This window comes from Lonchura striata, chromosome 1 (genome assembly GCF_046129695.1).
Source record: "Lonchura striata isolate bLonStr1 chromosome 1, bLonStr1.mat, whole genome shotgun sequence".
Taxonomy (NCBI): Eukaryota; Metazoa; Chordata; class Aves; order Passeriformes; family Estrildidae; genus Lonchura; species Lonchura striata.
Window position 1 is genome coordinate 3,006,039 of NC_134603.1, and position 19,679 is coordinate 3,025,717.

The 19,679-nt window shown below is 47.9% G+C and overlaps 1 protein-coding gene across 11 annotated transcripts in view; it reads right to left on the reverse strand.

The window, feature by feature from the left end:
• The window catches only part of ADGRB1 (adhesion G protein-coupled receptor B1), a 283,170-nt gene that overhangs the window by 148,896 nt on the left and 114,595 nt on the right, over window positions 1-19,679 (reverse strand). For 8 of the 11 annotated variants that reach the window (XM_077781806.1, XM_077781809.1, XM_077781807.1 and 5 more), the window contains exons 3-4: window positions 12,419-12,577; window positions 4,325-4,432 (exon numbers count right to left, since the gene is read on the reverse strand). The exons of 1 other annotated variant lie outside the window; for it this stretch is intronic. In XM_077781806.1, the coding sequence (XP_077637932.1) occupies window positions 4,325-4,432; window positions 12,419-12,577 (267 nt within the window). The remainder of the gene's footprint in view (window positions 1-4,324; window positions 4,433-12,418; window positions 12,578-19,679) is intronic. 2 more of the 11 variants (XM_077781813.1, XM_077781817.1) reach the window with 2 other exon arrangements.

Below are 19,679 nucleotides of genomic sequence, written 5' to 3' on the forward strand. Positions count from 1 at the left end.
TCTAAAACTGACAGAATTTCACTCCTTCATTTATTGTCTGGACACAGAAAGAGGTGGAGGTGAGGATCAATCTTTCCCTACCTCATCTGTGCCATTGCAAGGATTATCATGAGATGCAACTGCTGCTGTTCATTAAGCCAAAGTTGCTCAAAATAGTTTCCTTTCGTGCTTTATTTCATTATTCTGCCCAGTTGGTCCCAGTTAGATGAAAGCTATGGACTACTGGTCTCTCCCTGGGATGTGTAGAAGACATTGTGTGTTTTGAGGCTTTGGGGCTCCAGGAAAACAGTCCCATGTCCTGTTTCACAAGTATCATATCCCCTGGTAGAGAGAGAGCCGCATTTCCATGGCAATTTTCCTGCCTTTCCAACATCCAGCTCCATCAGAGCCAGAGTCCTGCCATGCTCCAAGCTCACCTCCAGCAAATTACATTTATGGTACCATCACTTCATCCTTTGCCATCCAGAGCACCCCAGACTCCAGCAGATCCCTCTCAGGCCCACAGATCCCAACCATTCCTGCTGCCTTGCCTGCCTGGATGCTCCAGGAACCGCTGGTGCCTTTGCATTCCTCCATGCCCCTTGAGCAACCTCCCCAGTTCTGCACCCAGCAGCACCCAGTCCCCCAGGGGCCGGGGGTTTTGGTAGTTAAACCCTCCGAGTTTGGGTCCCAAAATCTTTCTGGAGGACAGAGGTGGGACAGGGGAAGCCTGCAGAGACACAGGAGCCTCCTCCATCAGCAGCTCATGGAATGGAGAACCCACCACGCCACCAACCTCCCCCTCAGACATGGCTGGGGCTTTGCAATCTCCATATTCAGAAGAGTTACTGTGTCACTGGATGAATGAATAGCATCTCTGAACCAAATCCCACCTCTCCTGCCTCTTTCCTCTTTATTATTTCTGGCTTTTGCCCTTTCACAGCAGAAATAACTGTGCTTAGAGGTAAATCTCCTCAATTATCATCCCTCTCATTGCATGAATCCCTGGCTTTTAAACCCATAACACAGTTTATTTTCTACGTGCTGGTGACTCCCTTAGGCTTGGTGTCATTCTGAACCAAGCAATTTATCTCAGTCCACTGGGACATTATGTCCAGCCTAGTCTCAAACCTTGCACAAATTTAACTAATTTTCAAACCAAGCAAGACCCAGTTCTGAGACACTCTCAGGCAAGAGACAAATTCACTCTCTACTCGAGAGAAACACAATAGTGCCCATCATCAAAACTATGAGTGAGAACAATTTCTGCACTCCTGTGGGTCAAATGGCAGCAAATGCAAATTACTGAGTGATTGCAATATTTGCAATTATTGATCCCAGAAGTGGATTCTGACTCTGGTTTTTGATATAATGGCAAGATGTCTACCATGCTCATTGGGTTTAAAGCTGCCTAGTCCAGCTCAGTGCTGCTTTGTAATTCAACCTGCCAGAGATTATAGAATCATGGAATGGTTTGGGATGCAAGGAACTTTAGAGGTATCTAACTTATCTCAATCCCGTGCCATGGGCAAGGACACCACCCACTATCCCAGGTTTCTCCAAACCCCATCCAAAATGGCATTGAACACTTCCAGGGACTGAACATCCACAGCTCCTCTGGACAACCTCTGCCAGGGTCTCACCACCCTCATAATGAAGATTTTTGTTCTATATCGAATTTTCATCTACCCTCCTTCAGCTTAAATCCATTGCCCCTGTCACTCCACGCCCCTGTCCAAAGTCCCTCTCCAGTTCTCTTGGAGAATCTTCAGGCACTGGAAGATGCTCAAAGTTCTCCCCAGAGCCTTTGCTTCTCCAGGCTGAGCACACTGAATTCTTTCAGCCTGTGTTCATAGCAGAGTGGCTCCAGCCAAATTTGTCTTCATCCCCAGAGGAGAAAGGGCCAAGGCCTGCCCTGCATCATCACCCAGTGCCTGCAGGCAGCTATCTCAGCAGGACTGACTTCTGATCAGTCCTGTGGTGCCCCAGAATTGATTGGGGATTAACAGGAATGTCCCAAAGGATTTTGCAGGGCTCTCTACCCTACTTGAAGTGGGAAGATGGCCCTTGCTGCTCCCACAGATCCAGGTGCAGCAGATGGAGAAGGTCCAGCAGGTGCTGCAGAATGAGACAGGCTGGGTGTTAATCCATGGGGATGTAGCACTGCAATCCAGGATCGTTCCAGCTCCTGGCTGCAGTGTCCCCATCAGTGCCTGCAGCTGCTCCATGACTCTTCTTCCCTCAGCACTAATGGAGCAGCACATTCCTGCCATCCCTCTGCCAGAAGCCCTTTCAGTCAGGGGTCTGTCAGCCTGACATCTCCCCATGTGCCTCCCTGCTCACATCCTGTGGCTGGCAGAGTCCTCCTGAGCCAGGAGGGCCCATGCCAGGGACCTGCTGGGCTGGATCTGGCTCCTGTGCTGCTGCTGGAGAAGCACGTGGACAGCCAGCAGCACCCTGGCTGAGAGCACAGCCCTGCCACAGCCCGGGGGCCAACAGGACTTGGACACCAGGCATGTGAAGGGCTGGCAGGAGAAAATGCTGCTCTTCAGCTGGCCAAGGCTGTCCCCTCATCCACAGTCCTTATGGATAGCATCAGCTGATTTCTGTATTTCATCTTTTTCCAGGTCTTGAGTAATTGTGAAATGTCTTGTTCCCTACAATCTGTGCCCGAAGGGAAGTTGTGGGCTTTGCTTCAGCATCCTCAGCTAAAAATTCCCTCTAATCCCTTTCTGGACTGTACTCTCTGTGTCTACATCTCCTCCATCCTGATTTCCTTCCAGCCTGGGACAGCGACAGGGATGTGGGAAGCTTGCAGCAGGACAATGCACATCTCCCAGCCCATGATGCCCTCAGGGATGCCACAGCCCAAGCCAGCCATGCTACAGTGGTGGCCACGATGGCAGGAAGGTGACAGAGACCTCACTGAGCCCAGCTCCAGCACCCAGCCAAACTATAAACCTGATGGCTGAGTTACAGGCTGGAACAGGATCTCTGGGGAAGCACCTGGGACCAGGCAGGGTAGGAACAATAGGAGCCTGCCTTGAAGTGCCTTCCTTTCCTCTCATTTGGACAGAGAGATTAAGCTCAGCTTTTCCATGTTGTAGCGGTGCAAAAGTCCTCCCTCTCCTGCAGGTTCTACCGACTCCAGGGATCCATCCTGCAGGCAGTGGAGCTGCTCTCAGTGGAGGGAGCAGAGCCTGTGCAGGATAGAAAGGAAACTGAGGCTGTCCCCTGCTTTGTGTTGAAAACCACAACCCCATCAAGTCACCCCCAGGTACTCCACACCACAGAGACTCCTGATGCTGCACAGTGGCAAATTCCTCCTGGGCTGGGTGGAGCACAGGTAACCCACATCAGAATATGACCATCTCTCACTTCTAATCAATTCACCTCTTTGAAGCCTTTCTAGAGCATGAAATGGTCACTGGGCAGTGATTGTTATCCTGTGGCCAGGTTCATCACACTGTGCTTTGCCTGAGACCCCTGATGTGTGTTGAGATCCTGCCATAACACACAGGCATGAAGGGAGAGCACAAAACCTTTCCAGACTGAATCACAGAATCACAGGATGGTTTGGGTTGGAAGGAACCTTAAAGACCGTCTACTTCCAACACCCCTGCCATGGGCAGGGACACCTTCCACTAGATCAGGTTGCCCAAACCCCCATCCAGCCTGGCCTTGAACACTTCCATGGATCAGATCTGGCAGAGATCTAAGTGGAATTCATCCCCATCTTCCCAGATCATGCTGTCTGATATTACTACCCATCATTCCACTTCTGTGGCAGAAGGGTGGAAGGTCCTGCTGCAGAACCTACTGGAGACAACTCCTCATACAGCACTAAAGACCCAGGGACAGAGGAAGCCAGTCCTGCTCTGTCCCCACCAAGCCCTGCTCACCCTCTCTCACAGCCAATGGGAAGGCATGACATGGACATCAGCAAAGGGGCTGCATTGCACCAAGGTCAGCTTTGGCTTCATGAACCACGTGTGGTTGGGTAATACAGACAAAGCAGGGACTCAGAAGTAGGCAGGGTGATGGGGAAACATTCTGTGGGATGGATGGTCTTGTCAGGGCTTTGTGTCTGTCCCTCTTTGCCTTCTGTGGCTGCTGGTGACGACACAAAACCCCGTGGGGTGATGGAATGGGAACACAGGGGGTGATGACCGCTGGTTCAGCGCGTGACGACACGGGGGCAGCGTCCCCCACACTGACCGGGGGGGAAGGAGATGGTTTGTGGAGGGGGTCATTGAAACAGTGCAGAGAGCCCAGCCCAGCTGGGCAATGCAGTGAGCAGAGCAGTGTCCCAGCTCCAGAGCTGCTGTGGGAGGTCAGAGCTTACCTATTTGAGGTGCAGGGTACCCGTAGTGCTGCAGTTCGTCAGGGTCCTCTCGCTTTCTGTTATCTGTGGACCTCAGCGATTGGCTTCTGGAATTATAGCGTCCATTGGCTATGGCAAGGTAATGGGTCATGTAAATACACCTCGGTTCACTCTGCAAGATCTTTCACTACAAAGGTTACACGCATTAACAACAGCGACCTGCGACATTCCCCTGACATGAGCACCTGCTTTCCAACCCCAGCACCCCTGACCACCAGTTTTCCCTGAGGTTTCAGCACCAACCAGCCTGAAAGACTTGGGCTGGTTTGTGGCTCAACCCCTTCTTTTTGAGCAAGGGTTGGGACCATGCAGAGTATGATCCCTTCTGTCTGGTCTTTAATTCATTTCAGTGGTTTTCCAGGGTGTCTGCACTCCTTGCTGCACTTGTGGAGGATTCATCCTCTTCAGACGTGCTGGCACTGAATCCCACCTTCCCTAGTGGTGTTTTGAGATTTATGGTGGTAACTGGCAGGGTGCTACTGGTGGGAAATTCTACCTAGAAAAGTCCTGCAGAGGAGTCAGAAAATGCTGGGTGGAGCAGGCAGGCGAGGGCAGGTGGAAAGGAAAGGGATACCTCAATAGAATGTCTCCTTCATAGACTTTACCCTGCCACCAGCAACAAGGACAGATGAAAGTCTGGTCTCAGCAGAGTACCAGCAGGGCTATAACTGGGAACTTTTCCTTCTCAGTGAGAGACAAACTTCTGACCCTTGTATCCTACTGAAAATCTCCCAGTGGAGCCCATGGTGTGGAGTTCAGAAGGTAAATAATGCATCCACAGTAAATCAAAGGAATTTAACCATTCCTTCTGAGCCCACGCTCCACCAGTTTTTCATTTTCATCCCGTGTAGATCAACCCTGAATTGGCTGGAGGGAAAACTAAAATTTCTGTTGTCTGTATTACTGGACATGCTGTAACCCTGACACATTCCCTCCTAACAAAGAGAGAAACAACACAGCAAAAACAACCAAAGCCCATCCACCAGGAGTGTCTGCTGTAAATTAGGAGAGCTCAGCTGACTCCACAGGAGTCACACAGAATAGCAGAGAGCAGAGCTGAGCCCGAGTAATCTGTGATCTGGCAGCCAATTTGTTTCCAAACAGCAAGTACCAGACAGAAGATCTTTTCCCCCAAGGAGGCAAAACAGTCAGACATCTTTTCAAGAAGTATGAACTGCCAAGGGTTGAAATGGTGACAAATTTGATCCTGGAACCCTGAGAAAATTAATAAAGGTTAATGAAGCTTCAGTGTGGTGGCAGGAGTCTTTATTGCCATCCAAAAAGGGAAAGCAGAGGAGGCAGAGGAATGATTCAGAGAGTCCCTGCCAGGAGCCAGGCTTTATATGCAGCAGTTTGGATCATGGGAGAGTTTGTGAAATTGCATTATTTACTGTCACTGTTGCCTGAAAGCAGAACTTGAGAAGTCTAGGAATTGTCACATGGACTCCTCCAAACATTCCCAGCACCAGCTGGCTGCTGGCTGGAGGGGATGGGATGGGGCATCACCCACCTGCCATCCTCAAGGGAAAGATACCCGCAGCCTCACATCAGGACTACAAACATCCCAAAATCTGCAAACACCTTGGTTTTGTCTGCTCTTTCCTGGAATAGAAAGGTCTCAAACCCTGTGCTTTTAATAACTAAAAATCATGGGACTTCCCTGTGGGAGATTCAGTTCAAAAAAGATAAACTCTAAATAGTTCTCCAATACTAACTTTTTTGAGTTTGTTAGGAGACAACTTATTCCCATATTTGGTACTTCTCACATCCCCACCACCCATTCCTGGTTATACCCACACACTTTCATCTGCTCCAATTTAAGTCCTCTCCATGAAATCTCACAAACTACAAGAACACACAAAATCTCCATCTGCACCACATCCCATGGGCTTCCCACAGACTTATTTAGGCTGGGAGGAGAAAGTGGGGCTGGGCATCAGGGAGTGGATGTGGAGCTTGGATGGCTTTGTGACCTGCCCAGAGCAAGGAAGGTGACAGGGAAAACCTGGGATTTGATATCCCAGAAGCAGTCAGTGCTCACAGATGGACAGAGACATAGGAGGCAGCACAGAGGGAAGGAAAGATAAAACAGCCAAACAAAAGTTTTAATTGCAAGACTAACACCCTGAACCTCCTCTCACCAATTATTTGGGCCCGGTGTTGCTGACATCTCCTAATGACTTATCCCAGTCTTGCAGGACTGAATTATTTCCTTTGCTCCTTGACAGGAATGTCAAGTCTGCACTGTTATTTCTCATGCTAATTAAAGCCAATCAGGCCTAGAGGCTGAATGAGTGACCCTTCCAGCTTCTCCCAAGCTTCCCCCCTGCCAGGGTTGCTCCACTGCTGCAGGAAGCCTTCCTCCCCCTTGGAAAAGGATGTGCAGAGAAGCCAGTTTGTCTCCATTTAACACAGAGCACAGCTGAGATTCAAGCTGGACAGTTTCCCTGGAGAAGTGCACAAATTGATCCTGGTTCCTCCAGATCACGGGGAAGTTGGTGCAACAGTTTGCTGTGGGTACCTGAACTTTATGGGGTGGAGGTCAAAACTTAAAGGCAGTAGGGACCTGGCTGGATTTCAGCAGCATTTTTCCCACAGCAGGATCAGTGGAGAGGAGTAATTCCAGGATTAAGGGAAGACCTAGACCAAATTTACATCCCAGCTGGGTAAATGCAGTGAAAATGGCACGAAAAATCCAAGCACCTTTCCAATGCCAACAGGAGGAACAGAGGGAAAATGCTCTTGGAACCAAACAGGGATGTTTCAATTGCAAGCAGAGGCAAGTACATGAGATTTTGAAAAAAAGCACAGCTCAAGTGTGGATGTGGAGGATGATCAGTGCTGGCAGGAGTGGGAATAGGAAGCAGGTGACCAACACTTCTAATGAGAACATGCAATGTGTCAGACAGCACCTTGCAACACAACCAAGGGAAAAATAAAATAAAGGCAGAGACTTTGAAGTGCTGTGGGCCAAGGTTTTAACATCCAAATATGTCTCACCACAGCTACACGCTCTGTACTCATCCCCCAAACAAGAGGGATGCAAAGAAGAGGGAGAGGCAAAGCAAACAGCAAGATCATGAAAATTATTCAGGCAAGGTGGGATGGTGGGAATGAAGGGATGAACCAGAGCAAAAAGTGGAACTATTATTATAAGTGGGATTATTAAAAAAACACCCAAAACATTCAAATTAATCTCTGTGCAGTAAAACTGAAAGGAAATGTGGTGGCTATGGAGTTTTTGGGGCAATCTATCAGCTGCTAAAGAATAAAACTGAAAAGTAGAGAATTACTAACAACCCCTAAACCCCAAAATCTCAGTGGATGGAGAAGAGGCACATTTTGGAGGCCACTGGATGTGCTGCAATTGCACCCAAAGCATTTCAATTTGAACATCTGAAATTTGTGCAAACATCACTGGGGGAGATCTGTGACTCTCAGACGTGAAGTGCCTGAACCACCAGTAAAAAAGAGGGCAGGGCAAAGCCTCTGCTGCAGCAGCAGGTACCTACAGGAGCTCCTCCAGCTTGCACTGAGTTCTAGCCTGACTGCAGGGAATGAAGATGCTCCTACACATGCCCAGGATATTTCAGCTCTGTGGTTGCAGCAAAAACAAAACAAAAAAATAAAATAATGAGAATCAGGGGCAGCAGAGACTGAGACTGAGGCTCAGCCTTGGGAATGTCACGAGGAACATGCATTCCTTCACACCACTAACAGCTGAAGGGCTGCATCCTGAACCTGCTGGAAGCTGAAAATCCAGCCTGGAACGACAGGACCAGTGTCACCCTCCTGCACCTGACACCAAGATGTGGTCACCCCTTTCCCAGCCATGGCGAGCTGTGGCTTCCCAATCTGCAGATCCATAAATGTCAGGGATGGTTCTGCAGCCTCTGCCACATGGGATGGCAGGATTTCAGCTGCCTCCTCTGCTGGTTCTCCTTCCCCAGGAATACATACAGGCTGCCCACATCTCTGATTGTTCTTACATCTCTCCAGCACTGCTGAATTCCGACGCTGGGGTCAGGGCTGTGAGATTTCCCCTCTGGTTTGGATGTTGTCCATCCTTGTGAGGATCCTCTGCCTGCCAGGTTGTGAGCAAACCCAGCTTCAAGAACCTTGCAGCCAAAAAGAGCCACTGGAGCAGGTCCCTCTCCATCCACAGTGGGTGCAACTGGGAATCTCCTTAGCAAGCTCCCACCACGCTTAGGTTGGCTTTTTTTCCTTCTCTCTACAAAACAGCAGCCTTTGCCCAAACCCCAGTCCCCAACAGAGGGAGGAAATCTCCTCTGTCTGTGCTGTAGAGGGGGATATCACCAAGTCCTTTACCAAGGCAAAATCAGAATTACAACAAAAACTTTGTGTTTTCCTTCAGCCACAAATAAACTTTGTGTTTTCCCTGAGCTGCCACAAATAAAAGGCTCTGCCTAAGCCAAGCTGCTGTTACCAGACAAAGTTTCCTTCCCAGTCTGGGATGAGTCTTCAATACAGTTTTTCCACAGCATTTCACAGTTTTTCGTTTTGCCCATGGAAAACTTACCTGGCTTTCTTCCTGTTGGGCTTGGGTGTGTATCCCTGGGGAAATTTAGCCAGAAGATTGTCAAGCAAGAGACACTATCACATGAAACAGCAGAGATGGTGGCCCAAATGAGTGGGAAAACACAAAGACCACATAAAAATGGTACCTGTGGAGTCATTCAGCCACCCCTGTGCACTGATTTTAACCTCTGTGGCCTCCAGATAACATGTTCAGACTCAGCTCTGGGGCCCAGGTGTCTGCACCCACATTTTGGTGACCAGGCTGCCACAAGTCACAGCTCTTGGAAAAACTGAGAGGTTTCTCCCACCATTCCCCCTCCTGCATGCTGAGACCTGCTGAAGGCCCATCTTCAGCAGCTCTGGACAGTCCCACCTGGGCAAGGTCCACCTAGGGGAGGAGCTGTGTGACAAGACATTTGCCATGGCCTGGCAAAATAAAACAATCAACTAAACCCTCAGAGATCTTCCACAAAAGTTCTCTCAGCAGCTCCAGGGCGCTGAGTGTCACCACTCTAAGAACCTGCCCAGGGGCTGGAGATCCAACTAAACACCTGAAACACTCCTGCTAATCACTCATCAGCTTCTGAGCCACTTTGGCAGAAGTGGGAAAGGAGAAGTTAAAGAAAACAGACAGGTTTATCCTTGTTTTTAAGGTGGTGATGTCTGTCCTATTCTAACCTGACTTGCTTGGCCAGCAGTTTCTTAGTGGACAAGTTTCAATTTACCTCCACAGCAAAGAGGAAAGCATCAGAGCACTCATCCCTGTTTTGTTCTGCTGATTCATCAGGATTACAGATGGCCCTTTGTTCAAGGAAAATATATTTTTCCCTGCTTTTTTTCTTCCTACTAGAAAATTAAGATCTCAGCTATTCCACAATACTTGGTGAGCTGGTCAGATATTACTACAAGCCGCTTAAATGCTGAACAATTGGAGATAAAGTTGTTCTTCTGAACAGTTGCTCTTTTGCTTTTTTTTTTTTTTAATTTTTTCTTCATTTTTTTCTTTTAATTAAAAAAATAAATACTTAGAATCTATTTAACTGCGGCTTATAATGAACACTTAGAATAATAACAGTTCCAGGGAAAGAACGAACATTCTACTCATCCCCAACAAATCTGTGAGCAAAGGTCAATATGAAAATAACAGTGACACACTTAAAACAGGATTTCTATTCTACTTTTAAATCCTCTTAGGTTTTGGTGCAGATCAAAGTAAAGAGAAGGAAAAGATACGTGCAAGAAAATTAAAAACCCTTCTGGGGTCAAAAGTGCATCTCCCTGGGCAAAGGCAACAGGGGACAGATTCACTGGGAGGCAAGTTCAGAGCCAAGTGAACAGTTTTGATATGAAGAGACACAGGTTTATCTTGAAGTAGGACACAGACCTCAAGATGTGCATGGAGAACTCTTCTGGAAATATTTATTGCTCACATATCCCCTCAAATCCTTACCAGCACAGAAAATGCAGCTCAGCAGTTTGTCTGCAGAGAGGGTCTTGGGACAGTTAATCAGAATTAATTTATTTCAATGGAATAAATCAGTTTGTGCTCCCCAACTCTGTGTGTGTACTCTCCTTCCAAACTAGGACTTTCCACTGAGCTTAAAATTCATTCTTCCCAAATCATCTGAAATGAACTAATCCCATCGCAGTTTGGAGGAAGAATTGACTGGGAATGCAATGGAAAAAGGACAGGAAGACAAGTGAAATAATTTATTGAATCATAGCCCCTTCAGGTTTTTTTGCACTTAGGATTGGCTTTGCTGATTGTTGTGTTCTGGGAAAAGTGAAGTAAAAATTGATTAATTCTTCACTGCTGCACTCCATGCCATGGAAATTCAACCCAGGCTCCATGGTTCTCCACCCCATCCCACCCCTTGCCACCACAACCTCGGAGATCTCACATGAAGAAGAACCAAAGTTTTGAAGTTTTGCCCCTGGGGAAGGAAGATCGAGGGAAGATGTTACACTCCCTGCTCAGTGCTGGTGAGGCTGGCCCTGGAAAGGAGGATCTTCCCCCTCTCACCACTTCAAGAGGCCTGCAGAAGAATCAAACAGGTCCCATGGACAGCTTGGAAGATGGTTGGGGATGAGGAAGGATGTCCTGCAAAGAGAATCTGTGGAACTGGATCCCCTCCTAGTTTATCCAGCATAGGAGGGACACATTAAGGAGGTTTTTTGCTTGTTGTTCCATGTGTTCCCATGGTCAAAGAGTGACCAGCACTGCAGATCCCCCTCTCCCACTCCCATGTCTTCCTCCACACATTGTTTACCAGGACTGGTGTGGCCCTTCTTCCAACTCCACTCAGGCACACCCCAATCCCACAGCTGGACTTTTTTCAGGACCAGCTTCCAGGTCCTTGCACTCCTCCTCTCCCTGCCACAAGCCACAGCTGAGTCATGACTACAAAATCACCACCAAGCATGGGAGACACGGATTAAATATCCCTGGCGTGGGCAAACCTCAGAGGGAATTTAGCAATTGTGAGTCAAGGAGATGCAATTCAATATACCAGGTTTCATTAAAAAAAAAAAAAAAAATCTAAGCCTAATTGCAACATATTTTAAATTTATGGAAATGTTAAAAAATGCATGAAATGATTTTAGCCCTTATTAAAGGAATATATTTATGCCCCTTTATTTGAACTTCCCCCTTATCAGGAGATACTTCCCAGCCTTTGAAGACAGTTGAACTTTCCTTACTTATTTGACTAGTCCCAGGAGTTATTCAAACATTCTCTACTCCGAATTTGAAATAAAAAAAAGGGAATAATTATAACCAGCCATTTTCTTTCATTTGTTGAGCTGAGCTGTGTCTGCAGTTGGCTTTTCCTCTTGATCCCCCCTCTCAACACAGCTTAAAGCAATAGAAGAACTGGGGATGAAAGTGCTGGAGGTTCACCAGCTCAACTCATCAATATCCAGCTGGTGTGGGCACTCTGTGCCCTGTTCCCTGGAGAAGAGGACCTGGAAGGAGGATAAATTACAGGGGGAGAGTGGACCACACACCAAAGCCTTTGCATCACTCAGTCCCTGCCTAACAGCCAGATCTTTCTCTGCATCTTATCACCAGGGGCTTCCATTTGTAAAAGAAAGGTGCAGGGTCACTGCTTTTCAACTAAACCAAGAAGAAGCAAGATTACCATCTCTCTCAGCTTTAACTGCTTGGGAGAACTGAAAAAGAAAATAATGCCTGTAAGGACGTGGCAGATTTACCACCAGCATATGAAAACCTGCTTACGGATTCCTGTAATTTCTTTGGGCTGAAGGCCTGGAAGGTGCAGGAAGACTGTGCCAGCACGTGTGCGAGACAGGCAGGGACAGGCAGGGCCATGCACAGCCGAATCCACACGTTCCCCTGGGCTCCCTGCTCCAACACAGCCCTGGGGCAGCTTCCCCGAGCCTCTGCAGCACCCTCCATCCTCGATGGGGATGAGGCCATCCTCCTCCTCCTCCTCATCCTCCCGGGAAGGGCGCCCTGCCGGCCCCGCGCGTGCAAGGGAACATGCCTCCACTTACTATTGCAAGCCTTCCTATTGCACAGCCGTCCTTCCTCCAGGACTCCCTCGCAGGCCAGGCCCTCGTTGGGAAGGGGCTTGCAGGAGCGCATGCGGGTCTGCAGGCCGCCCCCGCAGTCCTTGGTGCAGTCGCCCCAGGCCGACCAGGAGTTCCAGCCACCTGGGCAAGATCCAGAAAAGCCCCGTCAGCCTCCGTGAGAGCCCAGAGCCCGGGGGAGCCGAGGTGGCACAGACCCTGCCGTGTACCAGCTGCCAAAAACTGGGGCGTCTTTAAACATGGTGGGACTGGACACTGCAGGGTAGCCCAGAAAGTCGAGAAGGGGAAGGGAGAAGCATTGCCTGACTTTACATTGACTTCTCTTCAGTTATTCCTGTTTCTAGAGTTTAAGAAGTGTTCAGACAATGCCTTCAGGCACACGGTGGGGTTCTTGGGGCTGTCCTGTGCAGAGCCAGGAGTTGGACTTCAGTGATCCTTGGGGGTCCCTTCCACCTCCAGATATTCTATGATTCCAGCTCTTCCTGTGCTTACTGTGGCAAAGAGCGCCCCTCTGACAAGACCCTCTGTCCATTTTGCGTCCTGTTGGCTTCCAACCCCAGAAGACGCAAGCAAAAACCACTTCAAGGTACAAATCCACCAATCCAGTGAGGTTGTGACTCCTCCTTCTGCCACCACACAAACACATGATGTGAAGACAAGGAAGCTGAGAGGGGATAAGGGTTCTATCACTCATATTCCCCAAAAAAAGACAGTTCCTTTCCCCACACTGCAGACCCCACCAGCCACAGGGAGCACCGCTCTCAAGGACAGCTTTGGTGGGAGAATAACGTGGGAATGATGTTCTCCTCCATCACCCTTTGTAGAACCCACAGATACCTGTGAGCACCATGAAATGAAGGTGCATTTTTGGCTCCTCTCCCAGGCCATGCTCAGTGCAGGTGTCAGCAACCCTCATCTTTCCCCACTGTACCACAATCTACAGCTCTGAAAACTGATGGATCCACCAAACCACCTGGCTGCAGGGATGATCCTGCTACTTAAGGGAAATTCTGAGCCTTCTCCACCCTGTGTCTTTCCAGCTTCTTGCCAACAGTAATGGCCCGGGTGGAACTTTCATAAATGCTGATGGCAGGATGGACTGTGAAAACCATCTGAATCTGGCTGGCCTCCCACAGTCCAAACACCTGCAGGGAGCACAGCAAGGCTGAGTTTTGGGTTGTAAAAGACAGCAGGGGATTATCCAGTCCTTTCAGGTGATGGATAAGCTGTCACATCCCTCAGTGGTCAGTTTGCTCCTCATGGGCCGCATGCAGCAATCTAAAATCTGCTGAAATAAGCCTCAGTTTCACTGTTCTGCTCCATCGTTTGTCCACCTCATGGGGAGGAGCAGAGGTGGCCCTTCAGCCCAGAGGTGGCCACTTTCACATGGCTGCTTTTCCTGCTGAGAATTCTCTCATTACCCACAGCTACCCTTGGAGATGTTTCAGGTCCAGGGAATTCAGCTCTGCGCTGTGCTCAGGCACAGATAAGGATAACAAGCTAAAGATGCAGGGGTTTTTGAAGACAGGAAACACTGGGAAAATTCTTGTTTTTAAAATAAAAATGAAATAACTCATCCAATAACTCATCCCCCCCCCCCCCTTTTTTTTTTCCCCTTGCCAACAGCCAGAGAATTCAGAAATGCAGATGATGCACTTCAGCTGACTCAGCCTCCCTGAATTGCTGTTTATGAGATTGTGGCTGTACTCTAAGCTCTGGACTCTGCTCTTCCTACACACCCTAGACAGGACACCAGCCTTGTCTGGAAAAACGAGCCCAACTAGGTGCCAGATCAGAATTTAGGGACATTGTCAGCACCCTCTTGCACAGGGATGTACAAAGACTCATCCACACCCACAGCAAAAACCCACCAGTTTATAATCTGCTCCCTCTAGCCTGGTTGTGGTTTAACTATTCCCTCCAATACAAAGTGAAAATAAATACAGGTTCAGCAACATTCCCTCTGCTGATGGCCATGGAAGCTGCTCAGATACTTAATCATGAGAATAGCATGAAAAATTGAGCAGGAAGGAACTGGAGGGCAGTGAAGTTGCCAGCAAAGTGCCCAGAAATCCTGGCAGCAGTGTGGAGGACAGCATTGTTACTGGCACAAAACAAATACTTGACCTTGAAGAAGACTGTCTTTCTCTCAAAAGTCACTTTCTGTGCTGTGCTGGTCACTTTTCTAAAGAGCACAGGAACACAGGCTTCTCTTCCATTTCCTTATGGAAGACAGATTGTGTTTCCTTTGTAAGAGAAACCATCGGTGTAATGGGAGGTATCCTGATGGCAGGCTCCAGCTGATCAATAGGATATCTGCAACCACACACGTTTAGGAGTTAATCAGCTCCTGGCTTGCCCTTTTCAGGATGTCTTTCTTTCATCTTATTCCCTTGCAGATTAACAGTGGGGCTGGGGAAGGGAGAAAGCAACTTTACGCAAGCCTTGGCTTGGCTTGTGATTTATTTGGGATGCTTTTTGCTGAGACAAAATACATAATTGCTCCAGTGTCTTTAGAAATTATTTTATATTGTGTTCGTAAGCAAAATATGGGCCCAGACTCATTGGCTGTCGTGGTGTTCCCAGTTTGATGATGGATTATTCAAACAGTTCTGCATTTTGGAATATGACCCATTATGGCACTGATCCTCTAAAATACACAGAGAAATTAATGCTGCCTGGTCATACTACAGGAAAGAGGGGATAATGAAGGTGCCAGTGTTTGATTTCTTAAATAATATACTCACAGAATCATGGAATGGTTTGATCTGCAAGGGACCTCAGAGGTCACATTGTTTCACCCCCCTGCCATGGGCAGGGACACCTTCCATTATCCCAGGTTGCTCCAAGCCCTGTCCAACCTGGCCTTGGACACTTCCAGGGATTGGGCAGCCACAGCTTCTCTGAAAAACCTTTGCCAGGACCTCACCACCCTCACAAGGAAGAATTTCTTCCTGATATCCAAGGCAAACCTCCATTCTTTCAGTTTGAAGCCATTCCCCCTTGTCCTGTCACTCCAGGCCTTTGTAAATATTCTCTCTCCATGTTTCTTGTAGGCTCCCTTCAGGTACTGGAAAACCACAATTAGGTCACCCTAAAGCTTCTTCTCTCCAGGTTGAACAACCCCAATTCTCTCAGCTTTTCCTCACAGCAGAGCTGCTCCATCCTCTGATCATCTTGGTGCCTCCTTGGGACTCTCTCCAGGAGCTCCAGGTCCCTCCTGTGCTGGGCTCCAGGGCTGGAGGCAGCTCTGCAGGTGGGGTCTCACCTCAGCAGAGCAGAGGGGGTAACTCTTACTCTGCTTATCCTCAGCAATGGGAGAACCAGGGGAAATAAGATAAAAATTGTCATGATCTCAAATCCTTAACTGGAATGAGATCCATTTATGAGGTTGAGCTCAGCTAACTTCCTCTCCTTAATCCTCAGTTTCCACCCCATTTGTGAGTGATAAAGAGGAGCTAGAGAAGTACCAGGGCACTTAGTAAATCAACCCAGGCATTTACAGCCAAGACAAAGGTATTCCCCACTTTATAGAGTGGTCCTTTTTTATCATCAGGTTGTACCATGGTCCTGACAAATTAAATGCTGCATGTTATTTATCTTGTTTATTGGCTGTCAGATAAACCTTTTGAAATCCTCCTTCTTTTCCTGGGTCTGGTCCTTCACTGCTTCAAGTGATTTGTCTTTTTTAGTGGAGCTGTAAACAAGTGGTTAAGGGTCTATTATATGAAGTTATTCCTATCCTACATTTCAGGAGGGAAAATGCTGTGCCATGAGGAAAACACAGGGTTCTCGTGCCCACTGCTGCATCTGGTTTCTGGAAAGGAGTGGCTGAGGGAGCTGGAGGGGGCTCAGCCTGGAGAAAAAGGCTGAAGAGAGACCTCATCTCTCCCTACAACTCCCTGACAGGAGCTTGTAGGGAGGTGGGTGTCAGTCTCTTCTCCCAAGTAACAAGTGACAGGATGAAATAGCCTCAAGATGTGCCAGGGGGAGTTTTAGATTCTTTATTTGGAAAAATTCCTACTCAGAAAGGGTTGTTAAGCACTGTACCAGGCTGCTCAGGGAAGAGGTGGGGTCACCATCCCCACGAGTGTTCAAACAAGGTGTGGATGTGACACTTGAAGACATGGTGGTGGTGAATATGCTGGGGGTGCTACACTGGTGGTTGGGCTTGGTGATCTTTTCCAACCTTAAGGATTCCATGGTTCTATGAAAAGAATGACCCACAATGGCTGTGGAAGGATCTACAATGGCTGTGGTGTCACACAGATGCTTTCAACACAATGCGGAAGCTGCAGAAGGGAATGCAAGTGTGATGTGGTCCCTGCAGAGGCTGCACAGCTGCCCCGTCCCTCAGTCCATCACTCAGTCTCTGCTGGTTGAGCTGACACAGTCCCCACGGACTCCCCACCCTCTAGGAAACGTTCATCCCCACTTGCCCACCACACAATCCTTGCTCTGCCCCTTCTTCCATTTCGAGCAGGAGGTTGGATGGGTTTTTTTGTGAGGAATCCACATGAAATGCAGTGCAGACTGGCTCTGAAGTTAATGGGACCCTTTGCAGACAGTCCCTGCTCCCCATGGAGCCCAGTTCCACGAGCTCTCAGCAAACTGCTTCTCCTGCTGATCGATGCAGGTTGAGTTGCCATCTGTCCTTAATCCACAAATAATGAAGCTGCTGCAACTGCTCTAGACAGGATTTTGCTTTTCAAAGGCACTGAATCCTCCGAAGGTCACACACCCAACACATTCCCATCTTGTGAAGTTTTTCTCAGCTACGGCCTCATAGAACCACAGAGTTCTCTCACTTTGCCCTTTATCCCCCTAAACTGGAGGAGCTGTGGCTCACGCCTCTGGCTCCAGAGGTTCCCATCACAACCAGCAGCTGTCACCTTGATCACAGAGCCAGGTTTAACTTGCATTATTTATTTTTGGAGGGCAGCCCAAGCTCCTAGACTGTGTTTTAACAAAGGTGGCTGTTGCATCTGAGGCTCATGGCTGGTCTGAGTGCCTGTCATTCAGGGAGGCCTTTAATCCAGTTTCTAAAGAGTTTTTTGATCCTCCTGAGTCAGTTCTTATCATGACCATGGACTAAAACAAATTACTTTTCATGCAAGGCTGACCCAATGCATTTTAATTCTCCAGTTAAACTGAGAAAATTCCGAGCTGGTTTACATCAACCAGCAAGCTTGTATTTGGCATTTCTCATTCTGAATCTTAAGCAGAGATTCCAAAAGAATGGGTCTTCCCTACTGCAAATTAAGTGAGAGGGCTCCACTTAGACACCTCATCCAAACACCCTTGATCTTCAGGACGATGTGCATCCCACATCCCGACCCGGAGTTTATCTTCACAGCTGACAGCTGCAATGTGTCTCAGATGCCAGTCAGCCAATCATGCCTTTGAATTTAACAGCAATCCCTTAAATTAGATGGCAGTGACAACAGTAAAACTAAAGAATCTACACAAGACAATCAATACAGCACAGCAAAAGGGGCTTTGCTGATGCTCCACATCCACCTCCGATTTTGATTTTTTGGATTTAGCCTCTCACTGACCCCAGCTGAAGACACGTCTTGTTGGCAGCTGTCTCCAACTCAGCAGGTCAGGGCATTTTGTGTCTGAAAAACATGTCCAGACTGCAAAAACCCCAACAAAGCTCTGTGTGCTACCACTGGGAATATTTGTAGTGGAATTCATATCACAGTTCCTGAATCATCTCAATTAGCGAACGACGGGAAAAAAATGTAATTTCTTATGTAAATAGTGGGGAAGGATACTGAAAGGAGATCGAGAGTGAGATTGTCTTATACCATCTGAATCCTAAATTTGTTACACAATGGGGTAAGTCAGGGACCTGCTCCTTTATTACTCTCCTTTCTACTGTGCTGGAAAAGAGCAAGGGGTTATTCTGAAGCCATCCTTCTATTACACCAACCAGTGATAGTTCCCTGGAAAGTCATAGATTCAGTTTGTTCCTTCTGTGGGGAAAAAAATGAGAGAAATCTTTCAGGGGGATGTCCCTCCCTTGTGCCCCATGCGATGAAACTCTACTGCAGCACAAGTGAGTTGCTCCAGTGGTTCCTTCTCTGCCCTTTCCAATATAAATCCCATGCAACACTTTGCTGTTTTGCAGATTGTGCACATTAATATAAAAAACAATGCCCCAAGCTCCCTAAAAAGCATTAATTGCAAGGACATGCAGTGATAGGACAAGGGGGAATGGTTTTAAGCTGAAAAAAGGTAGACTTAGATGAGGTAACAGGAAGGAATTCTTTACTGTGAGGGCAGTGAGGTTCTGGCACAGATTTTCCAGAGAAGTTGTGGCTGCCCCATCCCTGGAAGATTTTAAGTACAGGTTGGACAGGACTTGGAGCAACCTGGGATGGTGGAAGATGTCCCTGAACAAGAAAGGGGGCTTGGAATGAGTTGATCTTCAAGACCCCTTGTAGACCAAACCATTCCATGATTGTTTGACTTTTCTCCATGGAAAGGAGATGGATGAGGGGATAAAAATTATAAACATGCATTAAAAGTTCATGAGCTGCAGGGCAAGGTAACCAGGGACTGAGTGCTCCTTGAGTTTTCCAGTACTGGAATTGAGGGGTGTCAAATGCAATGGGCAGGTGCAGGTGCAAAACCAGTGAAGGACATAATTTACAGACACACAGCGGTGTCAAATGGTGCAATGCTTTCACAGCAGGAAAAAGCACCAAAGTTTCCATGAATATAAAACCCAACTGGGGAAATGCATGAAAGACAAACCCATAAATGGTAATAGATACAAACCCAGCAGCTCTTGTCCAGAAATTCCCTGGGCTTCAAGCTGCTGAGCTGTACAAAGTTGGAAAGGACCTTCAGGATCACTGAGTCCAACCTCTGACCTTGTTGACCAAATCACAGCACTGAGTGTCACATCCAATAATTTCCTGAACACCTCCAGGGATGGTGATTCCATCACCTCCCTTGGCAGCCCATTCCAATGTCTGACAGGCCTTTCAGTGAAGAAATTCCTCCTGATGTCCAGCATTAATCTCTCCTGGCACATTCTCTCTTTTCCTCTTGCTGGTTGCCTGGGAGAAGATGTCGAGCCCCACTTGGCCACAGCCTCCTTTCAGGCTGTCTGGATGTTGTATGTTTGTCTTGTTCTGCTATTTTCCCTTGGTAGCCACTGCTAATTAAGAGGATATTGGGCCAAAAAAACCCTGATCTGCCCAACGAGATG